We start from the raw sequence: 25,179 nt of genomic DNA on the forward strand, positions 1-25,179 counted from the left end.
GTGGCACCTCTCTGTTTCTTGCTGGTATTTCAGTTGATGGTCTCCTCTATATTCACGTTACTCAAAGAAGTACCTGAGAAACGGGATGATACTCAGGTGAATAAGAGCTGGTATAAACAGAAGGCGTAGTGCCTTGTAAGGGAGTTTTGTAGTATTTTGGCTTCTAGTTGTAGTATGTAATAAGAACTGACACTCTGCATGCTTATAACTGTAAGGGTGTTTTTACTTTTTTCTCCCCTAGAACATGGTGATGAGTTTCCGAGTCTCAGATCTTCAGATGTTGCTGGGTTTCGTTGGCAGGAGTAAAAGCGGACTTAAACACGAACTAGTCACCAGAGCACTGCAACTGGTGCAATTTGACTGCAGCCCTGAGGTTTTCAAGAAAATTAAGGAGCTCTATGAGACTCGCTATAACAAGAGGAGCTCTGAAGCTGCTCAGCCCCAGCCCCAGCAGCACCGCTCTGCTGAGGCACTCTCCATACACACCAACTACGACCGCGGGAGCACCATTCCCCGGACTACTATCCCCACCACTAACATTGACTATCCTGCTCTCTATGGGAAATACCTTAATGGACTGGGGAGGTTGCCACCCAAAGTTGCAAAGCCTGAAGTTCGCCTGGTGAAACTTCCCTTCTACACGACCCTGGATGAGCTGTTGAAGCCAACAGAATTAGGTGAGTTTTCAACACGCTGCTGCATTCATGCTGGGCTCAGTCGGGGAGAGAAAAGTGATTCTGGATTAAGTGTCAGAAAGGAGACAGTGTTCTCAAGGGTCTGTGGCAAGAGAGAGGCTGATTACCAGGGTGGTGGGTGCCCTCCTCTCCCTGCGTTCCCCCCTTAGAGGGGAATATTTCTGTCTGGTTTTCCCCCTCCTTGCCTTAGAACAGGTCTGTGGTTGCTTTGAGATGTAATTTGCAGTCCTGTCTTGTTTGGCTGTAGCTTTCCCATCCTTCGTTGCAAATGCTGCTGTGTTGCATGGTGCGGTCATTCCCTGTGAATCAGAATCTGTATTCCATCTCTGTAACAGAGCAGTGGATTGATGAAAATCATTCCATGTTGGTATCACACCTGTGCTAAGCCAGTCTGCTGGCACATGCTACACTCATGCTGTTTTCCAGTGCTTAAAATACCTGACCTAAAGCCTCCTGTGGATGAAAGAGGGTGGCACACACAGAAAAGGGTATTTCTGACTCATTTTGTGCTTCTTGTAGCTATTTGTGTCTGATGCTATGTATTTTGAGCTAGGAAAACTGGAAGAAGTGCTTTTTTACCCACCCTGGGGCCAGGAGGCTGATTTTTCATCAGTTTAGTTCTGAGAAACAAACAGGATTGTCACCAGAGTTTCACAGAATGTTCTTGTAGCAAAGACAGTGTATATGAAGGAGAAGCATCACTGTGGGTCGCACCTCAGCATCTCACAAAGCCCATGTGGTGATATCAGGCTTCACTTCTAAATGAAGCTGGCACTTGGGAAGCTGCTCTGTCTTTGCTAAAAAAAAAAAGGTTTGATGTGCATGTGGATTGGAGGGGAAAAAAAGATAGATGAAGGTGTGATTGTGCATGTACAAAAGGAGGACCAAGTCATCAGACTTGGGTAGTTTTCATCTCTGTTCATCAGAATATACATAGTTTTCATCTTCGTTTGGTAGCTTCAAATCTGTTAATGCTATGACTGATAAAACAGTTGAGGGGTGATTGCTAAAATAGTTTAAATGCTCTTTGGGGAAGGAGTTAGTTCAGCCTTAAACATGGGGTGGCATTTGTTAGTCAGAAACACAAATGTAGTGTTTGAAAGGAAAACAAATTCTCAAGAGGTAGAACCATCCAGAGGCAGGAGGAGGGCCTGGCTGTACTTACTGTGATTAACAGATTTTGTTAAACATTGACATTAAATCTTCTGCATCGGATCAGAAGCAAGGTCTCATTATATCGAGTAGCTGACACCTCCCTCGGGTCAGCTTGTTCCCTGCAGCACATTTGACTGATTTTTCCCTCCTGATGAGAGTGGTTTCTGTGTAATGGTGGGGGATTGCTGGTGAGGAGCTGGGCATGAGCAGAGCTTTAGTCTTTGTCCCAGTCAATGTTCAGAACCTAACAGCATCTTCCAGACACTTGTTTAATTTTCCCTGCCTCGTGACCTGCAATCCCTTCTGCCAGAGCCAACGGAATGAAGAAGCTACCTGTAACAGCTAGCTGCTGGAATAACTTCTACCTGAGGAGTTATGCTTGTGTGGGGCTCTGCTTAGTGCGGAAGGGTGATATAACAAACTGCTCTGAGGAAAATGAAGCATTTTTCCGTATGGAAGCTGCAGCAGTTTATGCTTCATTGCCCAGGTTTCCTGTTCTGTGTCTGGACCAAGCATAGGCTCCTTGTCAACCTCAGAAACTCGTAACGTGGAACTATCTGAAAGAGATTTAAGATTCCAGATCCACTTGGAGACGCCCAGCTGCTGTTGTAGTACCCTAGGCCACAAAAAGAGCTATTTTAAGCAGATAACCATGGTGGGAGTAGGGGAAGCTTAATTTATATGTTCCAGACTTCAATTAGAAGCATCTTTCATAACGACAAAGCTCTCTTGCCTCTCCAAGATGATTGCCTTGAGATGAAAGGTGAGGTGGGCGATGCCCGATTTGGCCTGTAGGCAGAGCAGGTTCCCTGAAGAACTATCAAATTACTATTAGACTTGTAGACAACAGTGGCTTCAGCTAAAAGCAGATAAATTAGGTTCCTTGCAAGCCAGCTAATACCTCATATTTGGTAACTGCAGACACAGTTTCAGTCAGTGGAAGCGTTGAGTTTAGCATCTGAGTTATCTACATGAAGCAGCTTCTGCTGCTTCTTTCTGGTCAGGTCTGAGGGCTCTGACATGAAAGAATTTGTTCTAATTTACTGAAATTGCTGAAATTCTCTGGGGTGGATAAGGCTTAAAATGAAGATTGATCAGATACCTTCTTAGAGGGAATGAATCCTCACATCCCTCCTGCACTGTATGTTAAGTAGCTGACAAGGGGAGTGTTTGTGTGAGCTCCCTGGTGTCTGAGCACCTCGCTGATAAGTGTACGTGTGCTCTGGCACCTTTTTGGGCTGAAGCAGTGTGAACAGTTTTTGACACTCACAGTGTGCTGTGAGGGCTTCTGAAAGGGGTTTTTGTTCTGCACATGAGCTGCGACAGCCCATGCTCACTGTAGATACTGAGGCTTCTGGTCTTCTCCTGGAGGCATGCCAGAGAAGACCTTGGGGTACAGCTGCAGGAGCACAAGGCCGTGTAGTCTGCAGGGTCCTGCTGCTGTCTCTGTACACAGCCTTGTTTGGGTTTCTCCCTCTGATAATACCTGCGGTGGTGTTGCTCTTCTCTCATGTCTAAGTCCTAAAACTGCTGCTTCAGCTCCCCACCCCTCCTCTGAAGCTGGACTTCAGCTGCTATAAACAGGGCCACTGATTTTGTGGCGAAGGCAACTGCCTTCCCCTGCTGCAGGGGCAAGCACCGCTGCCATGAGGGAGCTCCAGCAAATCCCAGCAAAAGCACATGCTCGTGCTGATGACCATGTGTTAAATGAGTCCTTCACCAGCTTACAAATATAAGAGATGCTGTACAGTTAACTTACAGAATCCCAGCCTGGTTTGAGTTGGAAGGGAGCTTAAAGTTCATCCAGCTCCAACCCTCTGCCACAGGCAGGGACCCCTTCCACTGGAGCAGCTTGCTCCAAGCCCCTGTGTCCAACCTGGCCTTGAACACTGCCAGGGATGGGGCGGCCACAGCTTCTCTGGGCACCCTGTGCCAGCGCCTCAGCACCCTCACAGGGAAGAGCTTCTGCCTCAGAGCTCATCTCAGTCTCCCCTCTGGCAGGTTCAATCCATTCCCTCTTGCCCTGTCACCAAGTAGCTGCTGACAACCCTAGCATTCCAGTGGAAGATGTCCCTGTCCGTGGCAGGGGGTTGGAACTGAATGAGCTTTAAGGTCCTTTCTAACCCAAACCAGTCTGGGATTCTGTTTGATGCATCACAATAGCGACCAAATTGCCTGATTTGCAATTCAGGAGTGGGCTGGTCTTGATACTGGAAAACTTTGCTGGAGAGGTGACAGTGAATGGATTGGATACTTCATGGGCTTTGACTTCCATCAGCATCCCCCTCAGGCTCCCGTTGGTGCTGTGCTCAGAAGGCAGACGCTGTTTCTGTTTTCATAAAGGAAGAGTGAGCTGATAGAGATGCAAAATAAAACACGAACAGCTTCACAGTTTTTTCTAATCAGGTTTGCTTTGTCTTTGTGTGGCTGAACAGAGAAGAGCGTGTCCATGGGCAGTTATTTAAGCAACAACATTAAAATGAGAGTCCGTGTGAAATGCTTTACTCCTCGCTGTTGTTTTGGTCAAGAAGACATTTTGATGGAAACTGGAATTAAATTAAAAGTCCATAACAATACCTTAGTTTTTGTTCTGAAAGCCCTTTTGTCAGTTTAAAGCTGAATTACCAAGGGGAGGTGTCTGTAGTCAGTGAATGATTTTGTCACCGTGTCCTCTGAGATCTTAGAGCTGCTGAGGTTTTATCCTTCCTTCATCTCATCTTACTCATACACAGTAAAGTGCATTTCCATCCTTGGCAAATTTTGGTGTATTGGCCTTGAATAAACTCACAGTTGAGGTGATGCAAAGAAAAACACCCAATTCTTGTTAAAAAGGTAATAAAAAAAAGCTGTTTTATCACTTCCCATTGGTTGTGTTTATCCTGTGACTTTCACCCGCTCAGGGGCTGACTTCAGCTGGAAACATGCTCAGAGAATTTAACTAAATGTGTCTAAATTGAATATAAGGTACTAAGTGGAAGTTGTTACACGAGTTTTGCACATCTCAAGCTTCATTGTAACCACATTAAATTGATGTGATCTTAAAATCGTCAAGGGATGAAAGGCTACCGTTAACACTGGGCTCTCAGAGGAGCTTGTCCAAAAGCCACTGCTTAACACCCTGCTGCAAGCACACCCTGAAAGCTGTGTGTTTAAGTCATGTTTTTTTCTCTTACAGCTGTTTTTTTTTTGATGATTTTTTGTAATACTAAGCTGATCTTGTTATTTTTGTTGCTGTTTCCTTTCTTTCCCAAAATCCGTCTGGTAAGTTCATGTTTTCATGTCGTGCATAGGTCTCTTGCTGCTTTGAGCTCTAGTGATGCCACTCATGGTTTGTGCTCATGGATTATTTGGGGGGAGGAAAAATAAAGAAAAAGCAGCTCCAGATCCACTGTGTATTAGTGTGCAAACTGGCAAAACAGGCAAGGAATGAATGAGCAAAACTGTAATCAGTAATAGAGTTACCAAAACGCACAATGATCAGCGTTAAGCTGCATGGGAGAAAACAAGACTTGGGAATAAACATAGCTCAGAACATCAGCGTGCTTCACAGTGTGGGAAGAGCTGGATGTTATCAGTTTGATGTACAGTCTCTTTTTTTCTTCTCCAGTTCCACAGAATAATGAGAAGCTTCAGGAAAGTCCATGTATTTTTGCATTAACACCGAGACAAGTGGAGCTGATCAGAAATTCCAGGTACTTCTCGTTGGGTATTAACAGTACAGGAAAACATTGCTGTGTGTTTCCACAGTGTTCCCTCTGTGGAAGCTTTTGTTCTGTGCAAGGAAACAGTTTGTTTGAGGACATGAGCAGACAGGCCACTTCTCATGTAAAGCAAATAGCTTTGGGGGAGGTGGGAGGTCCAATTTCAGCCATCTAGGTTCTAATGCTCCTCTAATCTTGCCTTTGAATAGTACGTTTGGGCAGGAAAAGTGCTATGAAATGGTTGGTGACCCAGGTTGTCTGCTGAGCTTGTGTTGTGGGTATTTGCACATTTTTCTTTGCCTCAGATGTTCCAAAGCTACCCATGTAACACTGCCCCTGAAAGAAAGCTTCCTTGTTGTAAAGGCTGCTATAGTAACTGTGTAAGAAAACATCTTGCACCGGTTAGGATTTACCCTGACCTCTGTCACGATACAACTTTTGATCCAAACAATGAAGCACCCCAGAGATGTCAGTGCAGGCAGTGAGGCTTCCTCTTTCCCTGACCCGTCCCCTGGCCCTTGCTGTGGGGAGAGGACAATGACACAGAAGAGGTCCTCAGAACTAAGCAGAAAACCTTTAGGTGTTTTTCTTCACAGTAATATCACACTGTTATCATGGAGTGGGTGAAATATGATGTTTCTTGGCTATTCAGTGCTTGATTACTGTTGCAATCCAGTAGGTCAACAGAGGCAGTGCAGGGGAAGCTGCTTGAAGACTTGACAGAAGGGAAATGATAAACCACAGAAGTCTTTTAGGGTGATAAAAGACTACACCCTTTTGTCATAGCTGATTCTTGGTGCTCTTTTCTCCATGTATTCAGATTTGTGAGAAAACTTAGGGCCAGTGCCACGAATATTTCACAGAAGGGCTTTCAGTGAGTCTTTGCTTGTCTCAGATGACCACTCAGCATCAAATTCCCTGGCTTGTGGGCGGTTTCCACATGTGTGACCCCCAGCTCTAAAAGTGCCCAGTCATCTTCTGTCTGTCAGCTGAATGGAGGTTCCATCCCTTCCACCCCCCGATGTCTAAACATTCATATTAAAACTCTGAGCTGGAATGTGAAATGCTGTCAGAGGCAACTCAAGACTCATTTGGGGATCTTATGCTTTGTGTCCTGGCAGAAATGAGTGTATGCTTTCACCTGTGTACAAAGACCTGATAAAATACCCTTGTTCTGGGGTCTTCTGCTTTCCTGGTACCAGCTGAAATCCTGTTATGATCAGCACCACTGAACTCAGTGATATTGAGGTTATTCTGCTTGTGCCACTGGTTCCTTTGTTTGCGTGAGCAGCTTTAGCTGAATAATTGAACAAAGAGAGTCTTAAGAACACTCAGGTAGTCCTGACCTTAAATCCTAGCTGTGTAAATGCTTCCAAATCACCAAAAGGATGCCAGGCAAATTGATGGCTTTCACCCGACACCATTCCAGGTTTGAAAACCCAGAAATAGGCTGCAGGATTGTGCATTAGGGGAAAAAAAAAAAAAATCATTACAGAAACACTGATATTTGTAGGGGAATTGTACTATTTGAATGAAATTCTGTAAAGTAATTCTTTAAAGGTCTATAAAACTCACAGCAGCCTAAAACTCTGGAGTCTAGCACAAGTGACAGCTGAGTTTGGTTGTTCTGCTTTTTTTGTGGGTGTTATTTTATTTTGGGGGCTTTGGGGGGTTTTGGCTCTTTATATCATGAATCTGAACTTTCCGTTTCTTCTCTAATTTACTAGGGAGCTGCAACCTGGTGTGAAATCAGTTCAGGTTGTGCTAAGGTATGTCTGAGCATGGGGCTGATTTAATACGAGATGCAGACCATGGGGGAGAGAGTGTACTGCCTAAAGACAGGAACTTTCAGTGTGGCTTTAGCAGTTACAAAGATAACTTAAGCTGCTTGTTCACATGCCTGACACAAGCTTCTTAAACTCTCCTTCCTAACCTCTGCTTGAGTCAGTGCTGTGGTGGAAACCAGCAGTGTCCAAGGGTTTGCTACCCAGGTACGAAGCCTGCATCCGAGCTGGGAGAGCCGAGTGGAATTGGCTTTGCTTTGGCCAGATGAGGGAGCATGGGTTGGTGTGGTGATGTGCAGAGGGTTTTGAACATGCAAACAGTGTGGGGATATTGAGAGACGTGTTGTTTCTTTCCAGAATCTGTTACACAGACACTAGTTCTCCTCAGGAGGATCAGTACCCCCCAAACATCGCCGTGAAAGTGAACCACAGCTACTGCTCAGTGCCGGTAAGTAAGCTCAGCTGGGAGCTGTGACACTGCAACTGTGGAAGGACTTGTGTCATTTAGAAGGACATTGCTTTACTGATGAATGCAGACAAGAAGCCAGAGTATAAAAGTGCACTGCTTAGTTTAAAGCTGATTTTCTCGTGAATTAGATGTGGTGTTAATAAACTCTTTTTGCAAAAAGACTCAGTCCTTTTTACTTCGTGCTTGGTCTGATTGTTCAGTTCCCTTCTACCCCCTTCCTTGAACAGTGTTGGTGAGTAGAATTTAGTGATGCTGGTGAATAGATGGATCCATGTAGAAGCATCTTGCGTAAAAAAAGAAATGTGTGTGTATCTATGTATATATTTGATCTTTCTGCCTTAGGGCTACTATCCATCAAACAAGCCTGGAGTGGAACCTAAAAGGCCCTGTCGTCCTATCAACCTCACCCATCTCATGTACTTGTCTGCAGCCACCAACCGCATCACGGTTACCTGGGGGAATTACGGGAAGGTACGTGTGGAAGGAGGCGGCACAGAACTTCCAAGGGCAGGACAGCAGCCTCACTCACTCTTTCTCTCCCTGTCTCATTAGAGCTATTCTGTGGGGCTGTACTTGGTGCGACAGATGACCTCAGCAGAGCTGCTGCAGAGGTTGAAAACCATCGGGATCAAACACCCAGAGCTCTGCAAAGCCCTTGGTGAGTATGACTGCTCTGAGGTGGCATGGGGGCTCAGCTGGCTGCCTGTCACACTGCAGCACTCCTGACAGCCAGGAAACCTGCTGGAAACCTGCTTGGGAACAGCTGCCAAGTTTTCTACAGTTTCTTTCCTCCAGTTGTCTAAAACACTTTCGAGTCGAGCAGCTTGCTAAGCTCTATGTCAGTCACATGAAATCACCCCAGATCTGTGTGTGAGCACAGTGCTCCTGCAGCTCATGGCTCTGCAGAAGCTCTGAATCACTGGAGCTGGATTTAGAATTTGTCCTCAGGTCGTATCGTGGTGAGTGCTGCTGAGAGCCTGTGTCGTCGTGACACGAGCGGCTTCACGCCTTCACCTGAGCAATTATGAGCTGACAAATGCTACCACAGCACCTCAGCCCTGACCCACACTATTTCCAAAGGAGGTTTCTGGAGCAAGGGATCCTGGTGAAAATCTGCTGCCCCAAGCCCCTGTGAATCCTTGGGGCTGGCAGTGGAATTTCACCACCAGCACTTTCATATGCCTTGAGAGCTTCAGAGAAGAGATGATCCCGAGAGATGCTTATCCTAAACCATCCAGGTAAATCACTGTGGTATGAGGCAAATGCAAAACATGACTGAAAATGAGGGGAAATTATCTTCCTAAGGTAGAATCTGTCTGGAGGCGTTCCAGTTCATGGTACCAGTGAGAGTGTTTTTACTATTTAGTTCTGGATCGTGATGGTCTTTGAAACATCCTCTTCAGATCATGGGCAACTCTTACTGAGAATAAGAAACATTATCTTGAAGATAAACATTAGTTCATTGGGCAGGAGATGATCTGGGGCATGTCCAGTCTTCAGACACCTAACGCCCGTTGTGGCACACGTTGCAGCTTCAGCCAGGCTTTTGATCTTCATATGCAGTGCAGCATTTTTGCAGTAGATTGCTGAATGCTTCTGTACCCATGTGCCACACCAGTGTCTGCAGCAGTTTTGATCTTGTTCAAGCACTCTGACAGTGAGCACTTAAGACATAAGAAATGAACATTTCCATGTGTTAAATACCTACCATCCTCCAAAGCCCAAGGCACTGAGCAGAGGCTGGCTTTTGAGTTGTCCTAAACTGCAGAGGATCCTCTCATTTTCTTCTGGCACTTCTTGAAACCAGGGTCAGTAGTATGTGCTGTTCCCTTTCAAGTGAGCACTTGCAGGATGGCCTCTCTGAGTGTGGCAGACAGGCTTGAAAGCAGCTTTACACTCAGTAAAGTGGGTGCCCCTGGTCCTGCCGCATTAGGTAAGTAACAGCTTTGGCTGGACTGGCGGGCAGAGACAAGTTGCATTTGCTGACCAGATAGAAACATCTTGTTTCAGTTCCTTTGGCCTGTTACTGCTTGGCGGTTGTTTGGACATCTGAAACTGGCAAGAACAAGTAGCTGTAAACTTTGCTTTTATAGCTCAGGTCTGTTCTGCAAACAATTCTATCTCATGTTCCTTGTAATAGCCCTCAGTACTCACTGAAGCTGCCCTCTGACTTTGGTTGTATCTTGGGGCTGACTCATCTTCTGCATATGCTTCTGCCAACTTTAGTATATAGGAAAAATTGTCTGACAGCAGAGATGTTAATTCCATGGCTGTGGATCCCAAAGCAGTCTTAAGCCAGCTTGATTCTGCTCAGGAAGTCCTAGAAAATCCCATTTCTCCTTCCCATGTATCATAGTGATTGAGGCACAGAGAATGCTCTCACAAAGAACTTGACAAAAAATAAAGCTTGGATGAAAAGTCTCCTAATGTGAAGAAAACCCCACCAAATCTTGTAGTCTCATGGGACTCTCACATCTGAGAAGCCACTCTCTAATTAGAGCTGCGTGTAGCAGAGCTGCGTGTAGCCTCATTGTCTAGAGACATCTTGTTATGATCTGAAAAGGTCAAAAGAAATGGTTGACTTGCTCCAAAGAAAAATAGTGATGGAAGTGTCAGAGGCCCTCTCAGAAGCAGCTGCTCTTCAGGAGTTGTGCAGCAGTTTAAAGCTAATTTTCTGTGTTCATTCCTCACCGTGATGCGGGACCTGCACGTCTGCTGCTCTTCTTGATTTGCCTGCAGCTCCTCTGGGTTTTCCTTTCAGGATGCAGCAGCGGGGGCAGGATTCTCTCTACCTCCTTTCCTAACATCTGATTCTTTCCAAACATAGGCTGGCTCAGTGCTTGTGACTGGTTTTGCATGGCTGCCTTGCTCTTTGAGCTCTCTGCTCTGGTACCTTTGGGTCTGTTTGTGGTTCCTGTGAAACAGTCTGCTGGAATAAATGAGCTGGCCAGTGTGTAAGTTGAAGAGTTGCAGCCTGGTAGTGCTAAGAGAAGGCTTGTTTGTTTGATGGCGAAATGATGGGATGTGGTTTCCTGTCAAGACTTAAAAACTTACAGAGGGAAGACGAAGATTAGATATTAGGAAGAAATTCTTCACTGTGAGGCCCCTGCACAGGGTGCCCAGAGGAGCTGTGGCTGCCCCATCCCTGGCAGTGCTCAAGGCCAGGTTGGCCTCAGGGGCTTGGAGTGAGCTGCTCTGGTGGAGGTGTGCCCTGCTTACACAGCCTGGAGTTTGTAAGTAGGAGGCAGAAAGGTTGCTAAGAGGGCATTAACTGTAGCCAGCCGATAGTAAGCAGCCTCATCCCAGCTCTGAAGTCCACTCAGTCTCCCAGTCTCCTTCATTTGCTCTTCCTGGATGGGAGGCAGAACGTGGAGAGCTGTGTCGTTGGGATAGGAGGGTCTGCAGGAAAACCTGAGTTTCCTGGCTCACCCAGAAGTGCTCCATGACCTGTGCATAACCTGCCTCATCCTGCTCGAGGTTTTCAGCTAGCCAAGCAGTGTCTGTGCTGAGCTCTGCAGGTTGCACAAGCCTGGGCCATCACAGCAGCTTTCTGTCCCCAGTGTCTCTTTTCTCTGAGGTTGTCATCCATGGGGAAAATGCCTCCTGCACAGCCAAGGGCTCCTGGTGAGCTGCTCAACCTGTGCTACGTGTTGTTTCCAAGGGTTTAAGTTTGCATCTGTTAAATTCTGTGCCCTCTACTCTTCCTGCAGTAAAAGAGAAGCTACGCTTGGACCCAGACAGCGAAATTGCCACTACAGGTGTTCGTGTCTCGCTTATCTGCCCGGTGAGTCTTTGCAATATGTTTAGTCTGGTTTTGTCAAGAAACCCTTCTCTGTTGCCAGACCAGCTTTGCAAACTACTGAACCCTTTGTGCTTGATACTGAGAACTGTCTGGTGGTGGCTTGGGTGGGTTTCATTGCTGATCTCCTGCTCTTTGCTTCAACAGCTGGTGAAGATGCGGCTGTCTGTGCCGTGCCGGGCAGAGACCTGTGCACATCTGCAGTGCTTTGATGCAGTCTTCTACCTACAGATGAATGAGAAAAAACCCACGTGGATGTGCCCTGTGTGTGACAAACCAGCACCCTATGACCAGCTAATAATTGATGGGTGAGTACACTCGCTTCTCTAGCCTCAACCTCTTTCTTTACTCCACTGGGTGCAGCGCCGTGTCTTTCGGTCTGTGCAGCTGATTGAAGCTCACCTCAAAACAGAGTTGGAAGCTTTTTGTGCTGGCTTATAATACTCTGCCTTAATTGTCTCAGTGTGTTAGAGCAAGGCTTGACTGTCTGCTGCTTGTAATTTTTGGATTACATTATGTTGGGAATTACGTATTCCCTGCCTCACTCTTCATCAGGCTGATGAACCCTCACAACCAGCCATCTTGGTTGACAGGTACTGAGATGCATGGAATAAACAGCTTTAAAAGCACCCAGTAAGAGGATTTTTGATAGGAAACATTTTCCTGTTCTCTTGTTGGTGTGAGGTGCTCACCAGCTCACCAGCAATTCTTGGCATACTGTGCATTTGATTGGGGGATCTTCTCTGGCAGCTGTTAAACAGAACGTCCTGCCCTGGAGATGGAGGTACAAATGCAGGATTTGGGAAGGTTTTTGTGCAATCTGTTCCAGTACAATTTCCATGGACATTGTGGCTATTTTAGTGCCAGGGATGGGAAGGATGCCTCAATGGGAACTAATTCTGTGGTTTGTATACCTGTAGGGCAAAAAAGCAGGAGGCTCAGATACACTGGAGGGACAGAATTGAAATACTTTGGTTATATTGTCCAGGGTGGAGGTTTTGTGGATCCACCCTGGCTCCCTGGGCCTCCCTCTGGAGCCACCCAGTGGCTGAGCCTGTGCAGCAGGACCTTGGGGTGTTCGGGGTGGGGGCCAGGAGCTCCCTGCTGGAGTCACCATCCAACACACTGGTGATCTTGTCAGGCAAGTGGGGTGCACTGGGAGGGAACAGGCTTTTGGTTCAGGACTCCCCGAGTGAAGGGCAGAGAATGAAATTTTGCCCCAGCCATGCTTTTGGACCCACTGCCTCCCTGCGTTGGGCAGCAGCACAGAGCCCCCCCCAGCATCCCCATTCTCAGTGTTCCAGTGAGGCAGTCCCTCTCTCTGCATGAGGGATCTTCTCTTTCTACTGTCTCATTTTGAACACAGTTGGAGTAGTGCTGTAAAAGCACAGGTAGGAACTGAAGCAAATCTTTTCCAGACGGCATTTGGGAAGGGTGAGGTGGGAGATGTATGTCCTAAGCACTGCCAAGAGTTCTCTGGACTTGAACTGGGGAAAGGTTGCTTTGGACTTGGCACTCAGCTGGTAATCTGATTTGCTGTCTGTATGGGAATGCTGCCTCCCATATCTCTGGACTAGAGTTAGTTGGCTCTGTCTCTTTACCAGAGAGAAGGGCAGAGGGCTCACCATAAGCTTGCAGAGCTGGAATGCTACAGTTCAGCACTGCAGGAACACTTTGGACATGATGCTCCTGTGTCTGAGTGAGGTTTGGTACTGGAAAAGCTTGAAAATGCAGCTGTGTGCCAAGAGGATTACTCTGAAAACCAGGAGATTTCCCTCTCCTTGGTGCAGACCTGGCGGATGGAGTCCTAGATACAGACTGCAGAGCGAGCTGGGCTGGCAACAGGGGCCACCTGAGGCAAGCCAGACAGCTGGCAAGGGTGCTTGTCAGCTCCAGAAATATGGGTTCTCTAGAGAAGAGCACAATAAATTGCCTGGCTTTTGTCCAAGAGTAAAGGAAGGAACCAGGAGTGAATTAATGCCAACAGAAATCTCCACCCACCCCCCAGAAGAAGCTGCTTTGCCTCAGAACCCAGCGAGCCTGGTTCCCAGGCTGGGACCACTGACATCCACAGTGGTGCAGCCAAGCAGCGAGCAGCCCCGAGGACTGGTGGGGCAAGATGCATGGTTCTTGTCTTCTGGAAAACGATCTCCACCCTCCTGGCTTGGATGATTGGCCTCTGATCCCGGTTCCCTCCAAAGGAGGAAGAGTTGAGAGGAATTGTTCAGGTGCACCCAGCTCCCTTGGCACACAGGAGCAGACGAGTCTCCACCTGGGTGGCGTATTCTCAGGGCCAGGCTAGTATTCTGAGCATTGCTGTGTTTGTAGGTACTGATTTGATCCAGGACTTGTGGCTTTTTAGACTGTGTGAAGCAGCTTAGGCATAGATAGATAACCTGTTTGCTTTGTCCTCTGGCCAACACTTGACAGGAAAATCCAGTTCCTTTGAGGTCTCTAACAAGGCTGCTGAGACTGAAGGGGAAGGTGAGAGGGGCTGGATTGTGGAACCTCTACAGGTCAGCCATGCACGTGTCCCTGCTGGCTGAGGAGGAGGTTGTCACTGGTGAAGGCTCAGTGGATTTCTTTGTGCTCAAGGCTGGACTTCAGTGTAGTTCTGCTGGATGAAGCACCTCCCTTGAAAGTAAGCTGGAGGGAACCTGGCAGCCTCAGCTGGAGGGTTGGTAGTCAAAAAAGGGGCACAGGCTCCAGAGGAGGTGAGTGGTTGGTCGAGTCTAAGCTCCTCTGGGCCTCGCCAGCTTGTTTGGAATTGCATCCCTGGTGGTTGCTCAGCTGGGTGATGACAGGACCATCTGTGGAAACATGTTTCCTACTTGAGCTGGGAGAAAGCAGCAGCTTCTCCCACCACTGTGCTGCAAATAGTTCTCTGGAGCTTGTAAGATTTTTGCTACTTGTTCTCCTTCATACCAGAGGGAAATGCTCAAGCCCAGGAGTGCATAAGGCCTCGCAGAGCAGTGGTTCCAATAGCAGCTCCAAAGAAACATCCCAGGCAAGGGGTGGGACATGTCAGAATGAAGCAAGGACCTGGTTTTGGAGGCACAGTGAGTGGAGGCTCACTCATTCTGGTCAGGGTTGTTGTCATTGAGGTGTTTTCAGGGGGGGGACATGGGGTTTCGTGCTGTTGCAGGAGGCTGCATATATTGTTTTGGTGGCTGCTGTGGAGGCTTTGGGAAACAAAAGGAGGGAAGTACTGGAGTGCTTAGTTCCTAATGTAGGGTATTTTGTCTTTGCTAATGCCTGGGTGTGAAGGAGGCACCAGCCCTCCCCCAGCTCTAGATGGGGCATCAAGAAGCCTGGAATCTTCTGGAAAACTGAGTGAAGAGTCAAAACTATCCTCTAATGGCGTGTAATGAAACTGTTAGTTCCTGGGTCAGGTTCATTGTCAGAAAGGACTGGGGTGGTTTATGGGAATAAATCAAGCCCTTGACTCAAGGTCCATCTGCTGGGCAGCCTTCTGTTCAACGTAGGGCTGCTGAAGGTGAAGATCCAGTTTAAGGCCCATCACTAAATGCATTCTGATTGCCTCAGGGTTACTAGATGGCATCTGTTCTCTTGCCCAGGCTCCTCTCAAAGATCCTGACAGAATGTGAAGATGCAGATGAAATCGAGTACCTGGTGGATGGCTCCTGGTGTCCCATCAGAGCTGAGAAGGAGCGGAGCTGCAGCCCTCAGTGTCCCATATTAGTTCTAGGTGAGCATCTCTAGGGGTAAAGACTTGAAATTACTGTAGGAAATGTGCACTGCAGAAGTGGAGTTCCCCAACTGGCTGAGAGGGGGGTCAAACCTTTAACAGGCTTCCTCAAAAGGAGGTCGATCCTCAGCCTCTCCGTGTTTGAAGCATTCAAGACAATGCCTTTAATAACACGATTTAGCTCTTGGTCAGGCAGTTGGAGTGGGTGATGGTCGTAGCTCCCAGCTGACCAAGTCACTGCATGGCTGTGGGAGATGGAGAGTGTGGCAGCAGACCCTCAGCTGATGTGAGGTGTCTCAATGTGCCCTCTCTTCCCCCTCTTCAGGTTCCTCTGATGTGAACGGGCTGTTGCCCACTCCCAACACTAACGGTGAGAACGGTAAGGCCGCTGCAGATGTTGTAGATTTAACACTGGACAGCTCCTCCTCGGAGGAAGAGGAGGAGGAAGACGAGGAAGAGGATGACGATGATGAGGGACCCCAACCAAAACGACGCTGCTCTTATGAGAAAGGTTTAGTTTCTGCCTGCTGACTGCGGAAGCAGCTCTGAATCTCAGAACGGACAGACTTGAATACTCTGGTGCTTATTGAACTGGAGGAGGGGGATAGCGTCCTTTTCCATCTCATCTCCCTTCCTCCCTCATCTCCTTTGACCTTCCTATTCCAAATTAATCATTAAAACGAGAGAAAAAGAAAACAAAAAGCAAACTACAACAAAAAAGAAAAAAAATTAAAAAAGAAAACAAAAAACAAACCATTGAGCTGCTGCTTGGTTGGAAAAGAAATGACCCCACTCAAAGCCTGATCCTGAACTGGAGTCTGAAGCAAGGAAGGAAAGTGTCTTCAGCCAGGCAGTCGGAATGCACAGCTCCACCTGCACGTCGCCAGGACACCCAACTCCGTGCATCTCCAAAGCTGTGTGCATTTTAATGTCTTGTTAAATAACCATTCCTTAATTAATCTAAAGGGGTTTGCTGGACGTGTGAGTCCGGGGTGGGGAGGGAGGGGGGAGCCAGGGCGGGTGGGTGAGGGAGGTTTGTATAACCCAGGAGGCTTAGAAGGGATTTTTAGGGGTTGGGGATGGGGGGCATGGGGTGAAAGGGGAGAGACGTACAATTGGAATCGCACTGTTCTAGATAGGAGCTCCAGCAGCTCTGCACCTCATGTAAAGAGACATGGTTTGAATCCTTTTAAGCTAATCCGAAGGTAAACGTAGAAATTGTGCGTAGTGCATCGCTTTAGTTGAGCAGAAGCCATGGGGAGGGGTGGGGAGGGGCTCGAACCACAAATCTGTTGTATTTTTGAAGTGCAATAACTTGGTGTTTTTGAAGACTTAAAAAGGGCTGCACATTCCCTTTTCGTTGAGGCGGCTTCGTTTCTGGAGGTGGTGGCAGTGACCTGCAGGACAGCCGGACGCCTGGCACGTGAGGAGGAGCAGGGCAGGGGGGGCGAGGGCCTTCGACAAAGGTGCCAGGTGGGGGAATCTCAGTTTCTAGCCAACTACCTCGGTAAACTCCAATTCAGGTTTCTTTCAGTCACGACCCAGTGCACGGCCCGGCACCGGCGCTGCTGGCGGCACTCTTGGCGCAGGGTGTTGAGCCGAGGGACGATGCGTGGAGCCCTGCGACGGCGCGTTAACAGCCTCTGGACTTTCCACTTCTCTGTTCAAGACTTTGGTCCCAGACCCAAAGCTACTGCTATGCTCTTGGTGGCAAAACGTCGTTATTTTGAGTTTGCAGACGGGGAACCTTTCTGACTTATCTTAGGGAATTTTTGTAATTAACTTGACGCCTCTGAACTCTCTTTTGCTTTGGACCTCGTTGGCTTTTCTGGGCTGCAGAGGGAGAAACAAACTGGGGCAGCAGGTTGTTCTGTGCCCCTGCCCCGCAGGATGGGTGCCACGCAGCGGCCATGTGCCCGTGCCCAGCACATCATCTCCTTGTGCTGCATGGAGACCTCTGGGTGAGCGGTGCCATGGGGAGCTGCTGTTCCCGGCTGCCGGCACGGTCCCAACCCTCCTGCATCCCCCTGGGCCAAAGCAGCACCAAACCCAACCCTGCGCTTGGGGAAAAGCAAAGCACGGCCAACGTCACCTCACCAGAAAAGCCACCGAGGTCCCCCCAGAGCGATGTGGATTCCTTGTGGTGATGCCCCAAAGTACAGGATTGATTCTCTAAATGCTGCCGAGCAGGAAGCTTCCACTGGGTTTGGGGGTTTGGGAGCTTCCTCTCCCGCTCTCTCCCGGGGCTCATCCTTGCTCCCAGCCCTTCCTGCCCAGCTCCTTTTCGTCTCCTCAAACAAAAACTTGAAGGCAAAAGGGGGTTGGGGGGGGGTTGAACCCCCCCTGATGTCCCCTCAGCATCCTGCGGGCGCGTCGTGGCCGGGGGGCAGCCGCACCACGAGCCCCCCCCCAGCGACGCTCTCGCTTGTTCGACGTGGACTTTCCTTTTCCTTCTCTCTTGTTCTTCTGTTTGTGTCTGGAGCAATACGTTGTCAGGGTTCAGCGGGGTGGGCCGGGGGTTAAAGCAAGCGTGGGGAGGGCTCAGAGCGTTTTGGGGTTCGCTGTCTGAAGTTCGGTGGCTCGGTCCCTGGCTACACGGTAGCTTTAGAGTCCACTTTTTGTTCCTAATATTTGTGTTCTAATTTAATTGCTTCTTACATTTTCCAGGCCAAGCCACTGTTTGGAAACATCATGGTTGTGTTACTGCTTTTTCTGTTTGAGTTGGCCAGCTCTTCCTGTACATATGTTTGTTTGCTTATATCCCGTTTCTTTCCTTTTTTTTTTTGGTTTGTTGTTTTTTTTTTTGTAAAGAGAAGAGAAAAAAAAAAAGAAAAAAAAAGAAAAAAAAAGAAAAAAATACAAAAAGAAAATTATTTTTCTTTCCCTCAGTACACATTCTTCGAAGTTCAAATTATAGTGTTTGTTAAATAAAAAGAAAGATTTACATTTAATGCGGTGTCGCCTTTGGCTCAATGGGCTTTCCGCTCACCCCAACCCCGGCTCCGTGGGGGGTTTATGGACGCAGCGGGCGCAGGAGGACCGGGGCGGTGGTCCCACGGGCACCTCGGTGCCACTTTGAATTCCTCCACCTCCATTGGATTAATCATTTTATTGATGAGGCTTAAAGGGCCAAATCCCGCTAAAGCCGCGGCTTTGCCAGATAAACACCCGCTTTGGAGGCAGCCCGTTTGTGAAAACACAATTAGCAAAGGCTCTAATCTGCACTAATTACCGCCCGGGCCCCGCAGCGCTCCCCACGCGCCACCGCCACCATGGGGGACACGGGGCCCGGGCAACAGCGCCCGCCCGGGGCCTCCTTCACCATCGAGTACCTGCTGTCAGCGCAGGGGGACCCTGAGCCCCCCGGCCCGAGCCCCCCAGCACCTCCCCGGCCGCCGGCGGAGCCCGGGGACAAACCATCGCAGTCCTACATTGCCCTCATCTCCACCGCCATCCTCTCCTCGCCCGAGAAGAAGCTGCTGCTCTCCGACATCTACCAGTGGATCATGGACAACTACCCCTACTTCAAGAACAAGGTGAGCGGCTGCCGGACCCCTTCTCCTGGGCTTTCATCCGGTTTTGATGGTTCAGGGTGGGCAAACGGGGGGCTGAGCCCACAGCGCCCGTGTTGGGCTGGGGAAGGGCTGGGTTTCACTCACCCCATCTCCAACGAGCCCGATGCGGCGCCCACGTCTTGGGACGGTTCCTGCACGCGGCTCGGGCGCCGCTCGCTCTGGTGCCTACCGCCGTGCGCCGGGGACGGCTGACGGCCCCTCTCGGCCCAGGAGAAGAGCTGGCGCAACAGCGTCCGCCACAACCTCTCCCTGAACGAGTGCTTCGTCAAGGCTGGGCGCAGCGACAATGGCAAAGGCCACTTCTGGGCCATCCACCCGGCCAACATGGAGGACTTCGCCAAAGGGGACTACCACCGCCGGCGCGCCCGGCGCCGCGTCCGCAGGTCAGCGGGACCACGGGGGGGTGCCTGCGGTGAGGGGTGATTTGGGGGGTCAGGGGGCTGACCCGGTTGCTCTGCTTCCCCTTCGCAGGGTGAACGTCGGCTTCTACCACCCCTATGCCCTGTACGGCTGCTGCTGCCCCTGGTGCCCCCCGGCACCCCCAGCGCCCTCCCTGGCCCTGCCGGCTGCCCCCCAACGCACCCGCTGGGGATGGGGACGGGTTCCTGCTCCCTGGGGTCCCCTCCTGCCCCGGGCCCCCTTCCTGTAGCCCCCACCCTGCTTTGGGGGTCAGAGGCAGGGGAAGCCTTCATGGGACCCCCCAAACCATGGCAGGGATGCTCTGCATGTTGTGTGTGTGTCCCCCATCACCCCAAGGGGTCTCCAGGGCCCCCCACTTGGATGCCCCGCTGGGATGAAGCCTGAGCCCAAAGGGGGACCCCCATCACGCTGCCCCATGTCCCCTATCATGGAGGGGTCCCTGCCATCCCCCCCCCTTCCGCCAGCACAGCACATATGGGGCTTAGACCCACCAGGCCCCTGCCCTAATTATTTCCTCGCTAATTGCCCCTGACGCCCCTAATGAGCCTCGCGGCTCCCAGGTGTTAAGTGGCATTAGGGCGTCTCACTGGGGAAGGCGACTTGGCCACTAAATCCCAAGAGATAAAACCCCAAAGCCCTTCGCGCTCCGAGAACTAGGAAGCTTATGACACAAGGTAATCCCTAACACTGGATGGGCCCGGGGGGGGGGGTCCGGGGTGATGGGGCTCGCTTGGGGATGGGGGGGGTTGGATCTTGGGGTCCCCTCTGTCTGCCTCAGTTTCCCCACTTGCAGCCGGTCCCAACACCCATTGGGGGGGGGAGTGAACCCCCAAACCCCATCCCCAAAGGCTCCTTAACCCGCTGCCATCTGGGGTGTTTGCCCTGCTCCTAATCTGTGCCCAATCTGTGCCCCCCCATCACACCTCGGCCCCCCACCAGCAGCTTAATGGGGGGAGATGGGGAGGGAGGACCACCATCCCCCCCCCATCCTGCCCCACCACTTTACAGAGTGGGGGGGGTTGTTCCCATTGGGGATACTGAGGCACAGCACCAGGAATGAGCCCCCCATATCCCACCCCAAATCGGGCTTAAACCCCCCCCAAAAAGAGAAATAACCCCCCAAAAAACAGAAATACCCCCGAAAACAGAAATAACCCCCCCAAAAACAGAAATACCCCCCCAAAACAGAAATACCCCCCAAAAACAGAAATAACCCCCCCAAAAACAGAAATACCCCCCAAAAACAGAAATAACCCCCCCAAAAACAGAAATAACCCTCCCCAAAAACAGAAATACGCCCCCAAAAACAGAAATAACCCCCCCAAGAAGCTTCCCCCCCCCCCCCCCCAAACACCACCACAACCACTCACTCGGCTGTTTTTAATATATAGTTTATTTTCTTTTCTGTTTTTAAAGCCCCCCCTCCCCCCCCGAAAAAAAAAGTGCAATTTTTATTATTTTAATTTTTATCTTTTTTTGTGGTTTTTTGTTGTTTTTTTTTTCCTTTTTTCCTCCTCTCCCACACTTTATAAAGAGCTATCAAAGTTACAATCTATGGAATGTCTTTTCTGTGCTTGTTTGAATAGATATAGATTTCATTCTCCGTCTCTCTCTTTCTCCTCACACCTTTTGAAACACCCCCCCCCCCAAAAAAAAAAAAGAGACCACAAAAGTAGTTTTTACACATAAAAACCGCTGCAACCTTGCGAGTGCTTTCGATAGAGAAATCTCTTTGAATAATTCTCTTTATAGATAGAAAGACGCAGAGAAATAAAAACCCCAAAACAGAAAAAGGGGGGGGGGGGGGAGAAGCAACCAAGAAGTGGCCCCGGCTCGAGCATCCTCGCTTGGGCTCACACGGCCCCGTCCACCCCCTCTGCCCCAGGAGCCCTTCCAGCTCTCGCTGTGTGTGTGTGTATATATATATATATATATATAATCACTATAAAACACAACGTTTGCTACAGTTTGCCCCCCCCCCCCCCATTCAAAACGGTTCCTCTTTATTAAATAAACCTTTATAATCCAAAATATAAATAAATCCGAGCTGCGATAGAACTTTATTTGCTTTTAAATACCCAAATCAGGTGGGTTTTATTTTGGGGGGGGGACACACCACACACAACCACACACACACACGCACGCACTGAGTGGTGGGTGCTGAATGGGGATGGAAGGGGGGGATCAGCCCTTTACCCTGCAGAACCAGCCCCCCCCCCACCTCAATCATAGCCCAGCCTGGGGGGACACCCCCCCCCCTTAGCCCCATTTTGGGGGTTACAAGCCCCCAGTGGGGCTCAATGCAGCATCTTTACACTGGGGGGTGGAAAGGGATGCCCCCCCCCCAAAGCCTCCCCATTGCCACCAATGCACCCCAAACCCATCACTTGGGGGGGGATAGACGTGATCCCCCCCTCTCAGCCTTACACTGGGGCAAGGGAAGGTTTCAGAGGGTTTTTTACTTCTTTTGTACCAAAAAAGCTTCATTTTCCCTCTGTTTTCCCTCATTAATGGGATGGGAAGGGGGGGGCAGCCAGGGCTTGGGAATTTCTAATGCATTTTGGTTTATTCCTGGTGTTTCCCGGCCGGGCCCTAACTCAGCAGGATCTTTGGCAACACTTTTATCACGACCTGAATTGCAGAAATCAACCCAAACTCAACCGAAAGCAACCCAAACCTGAAACCACGACAAGGAAGGGGGGCCATGGGACGGGACAGACCTGCGGGGTTGTTTTGGGGGGGGTTTCGCCTGTTTTCTATCTTTTAGTGCAAACTGAAGCTGTGCTCAAGTGCTGCAGCGAGGGCTGGGGGGGGCATGGGGCTGTCACAAGCCTGGGGGCATTCTTGCTGTGGGGATCCTGAGAATAAACCTCTCCTCTTCCTTTGCTTTTTTGCCATTTTCTCTGGTTTTTACCCCTTTTTTCTTCCCCCTTTATTTCCCCGTCCTCATTTCTTCTTCTTCCCCTTATTTCTTTTTTTCTCCCTTATTTTCAGCTTACTTTATCTATTCCACCCCCTTTATTATTCCCCTTTATTTCTTCCTTCCCTCCCCCCAATTTCTCTTTGTTTTTTCCCCTTCTTTTTTCCCCCTTATTCCTTTCTTAGCCTGGAGAAGAGAAGGCTCCTGAAGGGGAGACCTCAGAGCAGCTCCAGTGCCTGAAGGGGCTCCAGGAAAGCTGGAGAGGGGCTTTGGGCAAGGGATGTAGGGACAGGCCAAGGGGAATGGCTTGAACCTGCCAGAGGGGAGACTGAGATGAGCTCTGAGGCAGAAGCTCTTCCCTGTGAGGGTGCTGAGGCGCTGGCACAGGGTGCCCAGAGAAGCTGTGGCTGCCCCATCCCTGGCAGTGTTCAAGGCCAGGTTGGACACAGGGGCTTGGAGCAAGCTGCTCCAGTGGAAGGGGTCCCTGGCTTTAGATGAGCTTTAAGGCCCCTTCCAGCCTAAGCCATTGAGTTTATGATTTCCTTTTTATTCCCCTTGTTTCCCCCACCTTATTCGTTTTCCCCCTCTCTTTTCCCTCTCCCATTCCCACCCCTGCCCGAGCTTTGCCAGCCCCAGGGAGCCGCAGGTTTACCCCTCAAGTGCCCCAAACCCCCCAGACTTCCAGGGCTCCTTTGAGGACCGGGAACAGGGGAAGGCAGTGAAAACTCAAATCAACACAAACTAGAGCAGAGATACCACAACAAGGACGAGAAAGAGCCTCAAGTCAGTGTCTATTTACAACGCCACGCTGGGATTTCTCTTTGCATATGCCAGGGTTAGCCAGTGCTACGCAGAGGAGCCCATGGAGAGGGAGAGAGGGGAGGGTTACCTGCGCCTCTTCCCAAGGGATTGGATGCCCGGGATGCAAAGCCCCGGGAGCATCGGGTCCTACCCCCCCCACCGTGCCCGGAGCGACGTCTGGCCTAGCACTGGCTACGAAACATGGAAGGAAGAAAAACAGAATCAACTTCAAAGGATCATAAAGGGGAGAAAAGGAACACGGCCGAGCCCCCGAGCACCCCCGGCATTCCCGCCCGGAATCCGAGCTGCCGTGCCCTTTCTGCCCTTCCGCTGTGGGCACGAGCCCCGTTCCTCCCACCCCACCACTGGGGCTCCATGAACTGGACGTTGGGATTCTGCCGATGGGGTTTTTTTGTTGGTTTTTCTCTTTCTTTGTTAAATATATATATATATATATATACACATTATTTTTTTTTCTTACAAAAATAAATTTAGGCTTTTTTTTTTTTAATAATTTTTTTCCGTAGAAGTTTTTTTTTTTGTTTTTTTTTTGTTTTTTTCACTTGTAAACATCTTTTTGCTTTTGCTTTTTAAATTAAGATAAAGTGAGCTCAAAGTACCCGTTCCATCGCAAAGTGCTAAGACTTCTTTGTATTTATTTTTTTTTTCTGGTTTATTGTGGTTTTTATCATGGTTGGTTGTTGGTTTTTTTTTTAATTCTCCTTTTTTTTTAAATTCTTTTTTATTGCTTTTTTTTGTGTGTGAGTTTTGCTTTGTTTTTATTTCTGCATTAAATAAAACATCCGTCTCTCCCCCAGCCCCACCACTCAGCCCTCCCCCCCAGCACACGCTCCCATCTCACTCCCTCTCCAAAATACATTCGGCCAATAAAACCTGCTCTTTGCTGTTTTGAAAGTAAAAACACCAAAAAAAAACAAGGAAATAAAACCAAAAAAATAAAAGGAAGAGAATCTAAAAAGTGCTTTTTTTTTCTTTTAAAATAAAAGGGCTTAAAAATCTTTTCTTTTTCTGTTTCATTTCATTTAAAAATGTGCATTTAGAAAACAGGTGACCAGCTGAAAGGTGCCTTTTCTCATCGTCCTCCGCTAACCCCAAGGGGTATTTACCCGCCTCTCGAGCCATAGAGCATCTCTATATATATATATATATTTACTTTTGGGGAAGGGGGGGAGCGGGGGGGTGCAGCTCCTCACCCCCCTCCCTGCCCGAAGGCCTCCTGCCCCCTCAAGGGAGACCTCAAATAACCTTTTCCAAGAGGAATTGCCCATTTTTAGGCGCTTTCGGGGCTTTGCTGCACCGGCCGGTGCCCAAAATCCACTGTGGAGATTGGGGGGGGAGGCTCCAGCTCCACCCCCCCCAAACCCAGCCCCATCGGTGCTGGGAAGGGGCCGGTGGGATCCACCCGGTGCCGGATCCGGACCCATTTCGGCTCCTTCCCGGGAGCACAGGGACCCCCTGGGATGGGGACGGGTGCACCCTCAGTGGTGGCACTGGCATGGGGACGGTGTCGTCACCTTGGGTACCCCAACACTGGATGTCCCCAATGCCAGGTGTCCCCAACATGGGGTGTCCCCAGTCTTGGGTACCCCCAACATTGGATGTCCCCAACATGGGGTGTCCTCACCTTGGGTACCCCCAACACTGGATGTCCCCAACATGGGGTCTCCCCAGCCTTGGGTACCCCCAACATTGGATGTCCCCAACATGGGGTGTCCTCACCTTGGGTACCCCCAACACTGGATGTCCCCAACATGGGGTCTCCCCAGCCTTGGGTACCCCCAACATTGGATGTCCCCAACATGGGGTGTCCTCACCTTGGGTACCCCCAACATTGGATGTCCCCAATGCCAGGTGTCCCCAACATGGGGTGTCCTCACCATGGGTACCCCCAACATTGGATGTCCCCAATGCCAGCTGTCCCCAACACGGGGTGTCCTCACCTTGGGTACCCCCAACATTGGATGTCCCCAATGCCAGCTGTCCCCAACATGGGGTGTCCTCACCCTGGGTACCCCCAACATCGGATGTCCCCAACATGGGGTGTCCCCAGCCTTGGGTACCCCCAACATTGGATGTCCCCAGTGCCAGGTGCCCCCACCCCAACAATGGGTGTCCCCAACACAGGGTGTC

General features: G+C 49.7%; 2 protein-coding genes and 1 long non-coding RNA gene across 3 annotated transcripts; 2 read left to right on the forward strand and 1 right to left on the reverse strand.

Moving 5' to 3' along the window:
- The first annotated feature begins 208 nt into the window (after positions 1 to 208).
- PIAS4 (protein inhibitor of activated STAT 4) lies at positions 209 to 16,277 on the forward strand. The gene is made up of 10 exons (XM_062638229.1): positions 209 to 677; positions 5,458 to 5,542; positions 7,279 to 7,320; positions 7,693 to 7,783; positions 8,147 to 8,275; positions 8,357 to 8,462; positions 11,515 to 11,588; positions 11,751 to 11,911; positions 15,182 to 15,312; positions 15,638 to 16,277. Exons 1-10 carry the CDS (start codon positions 245 to 247, stop codon positions 15,841 to 15,843), a joined length of 1,458 nt encoding a protein of 485 aa, XP_062494213.1. The 5' UTR covers positions 209 to 244; the 3' UTR covers positions 15,844 to 16,277.
- A 963-nt stretch (positions 16,278 to 17,240) lies between these two features.
- Positions 17,241 to 19,548, forward strand: LOC134173817 (forkhead box protein L2-like). Its single transcript, XM_062638230.1, has 3 exons — positions 17,241 to 18,848; positions 19,098 to 19,270; positions 19,359 to 19,548. Exons 1-3 carry the CDS (start codon positions 18,585 to 18,587, stop codon positions 19,534 to 19,536), a joined length of 615 nt encoding a protein of 204 aa, XP_062494214.1. The 5' UTR covers positions 17,241 to 18,584; the 3' UTR covers positions 19,537 to 19,548.
- Positions 19,549 to 23,470: 3,922 nt separating this feature from the next.
- LOC134173819 (uncharacterized) lies at positions 23,471 to 25,124 on the reverse strand. The gene is made up of 4 exons (XR_009968408.1): positions 24,849 to 25,124; positions 24,754 to 24,816; positions 24,674 to 24,721; positions 23,471 to 24,563 (listed from the first exon to the last, which is right to left on the reverse strand). It is a non-coding gene; the product is annotated as an uncharacterized LOC134173819 (long non-coding RNA).
- Positions 25,125 to 25,179: the final 55 nt, after the last annotated feature.

The sequence above is a fragment of the Pezoporus occidentalis genome, unplaced genomic scaffold (assembly GCF_034315485.1).
Source record: "Pezoporus occidentalis ecotype Australia unplaced genomic scaffold, CSIRO_AGI_Poc_V1 ctg553, whole genome shotgun sequence".
Classification (NCBI taxonomy): domain Eukaryota; kingdom Metazoa; phylum Chordata; class Aves; order Psittaciformes; family Psittacidae; genus Pezoporus; species Pezoporus occidentalis.

What these genes read in the sequence shown, in the direction of transcription:
- LOC134173817 (XM_062638230.1), top strand. Translation starts at nt 18,585, where the DNA reads ATGGGGGACACGGGGCCCGGGCAACAGCGCCCGCCCGGGGCCTCCTTC. An exon ending in ACCCCTACTTCAAGAACAAG is followed by an intron (nt 18,849 to 19,097) that starts GTGAGCGGCTGC and finishes CTCTCGGCCCAG; the next exon opens with GAGAAGAGCTGGCGCAACAG. An exon ending in GCCCGGCGCCGCGTCCGCAG is followed by an intron (nt 19,271 to 19,358) that starts GTCAGCGGGACC and finishes TCCCCTTCGCAG; the next exon opens with GGTGAACGTCGGCTTCTACC.
- PIAS4 (XM_062638229.1), top strand. Translation starts at nt 245, where the DNA reads ATGGTGATGAGTTTCCGAGTCTCAGATCTTCAGATGTTGCTGGGTTTC. An exon ending in CCTGGGGGAATTACGGGAAG is followed by an intron (nt 8,276 to 8,356) that starts GTACGTGTGGAA and finishes CTGTCTCATTAG; the next exon opens with AGCTATTCTGTGGGGCTGTA. An exon ending in AGAGCTCTGCAAAGCCCTTG is followed by an intron (nt 8,463 to 11,514) that starts GTGAGTATGACT and finishes CTCTTCCTGCAG; the next exon opens with TAAAAGAGAAGCTACGCTTG.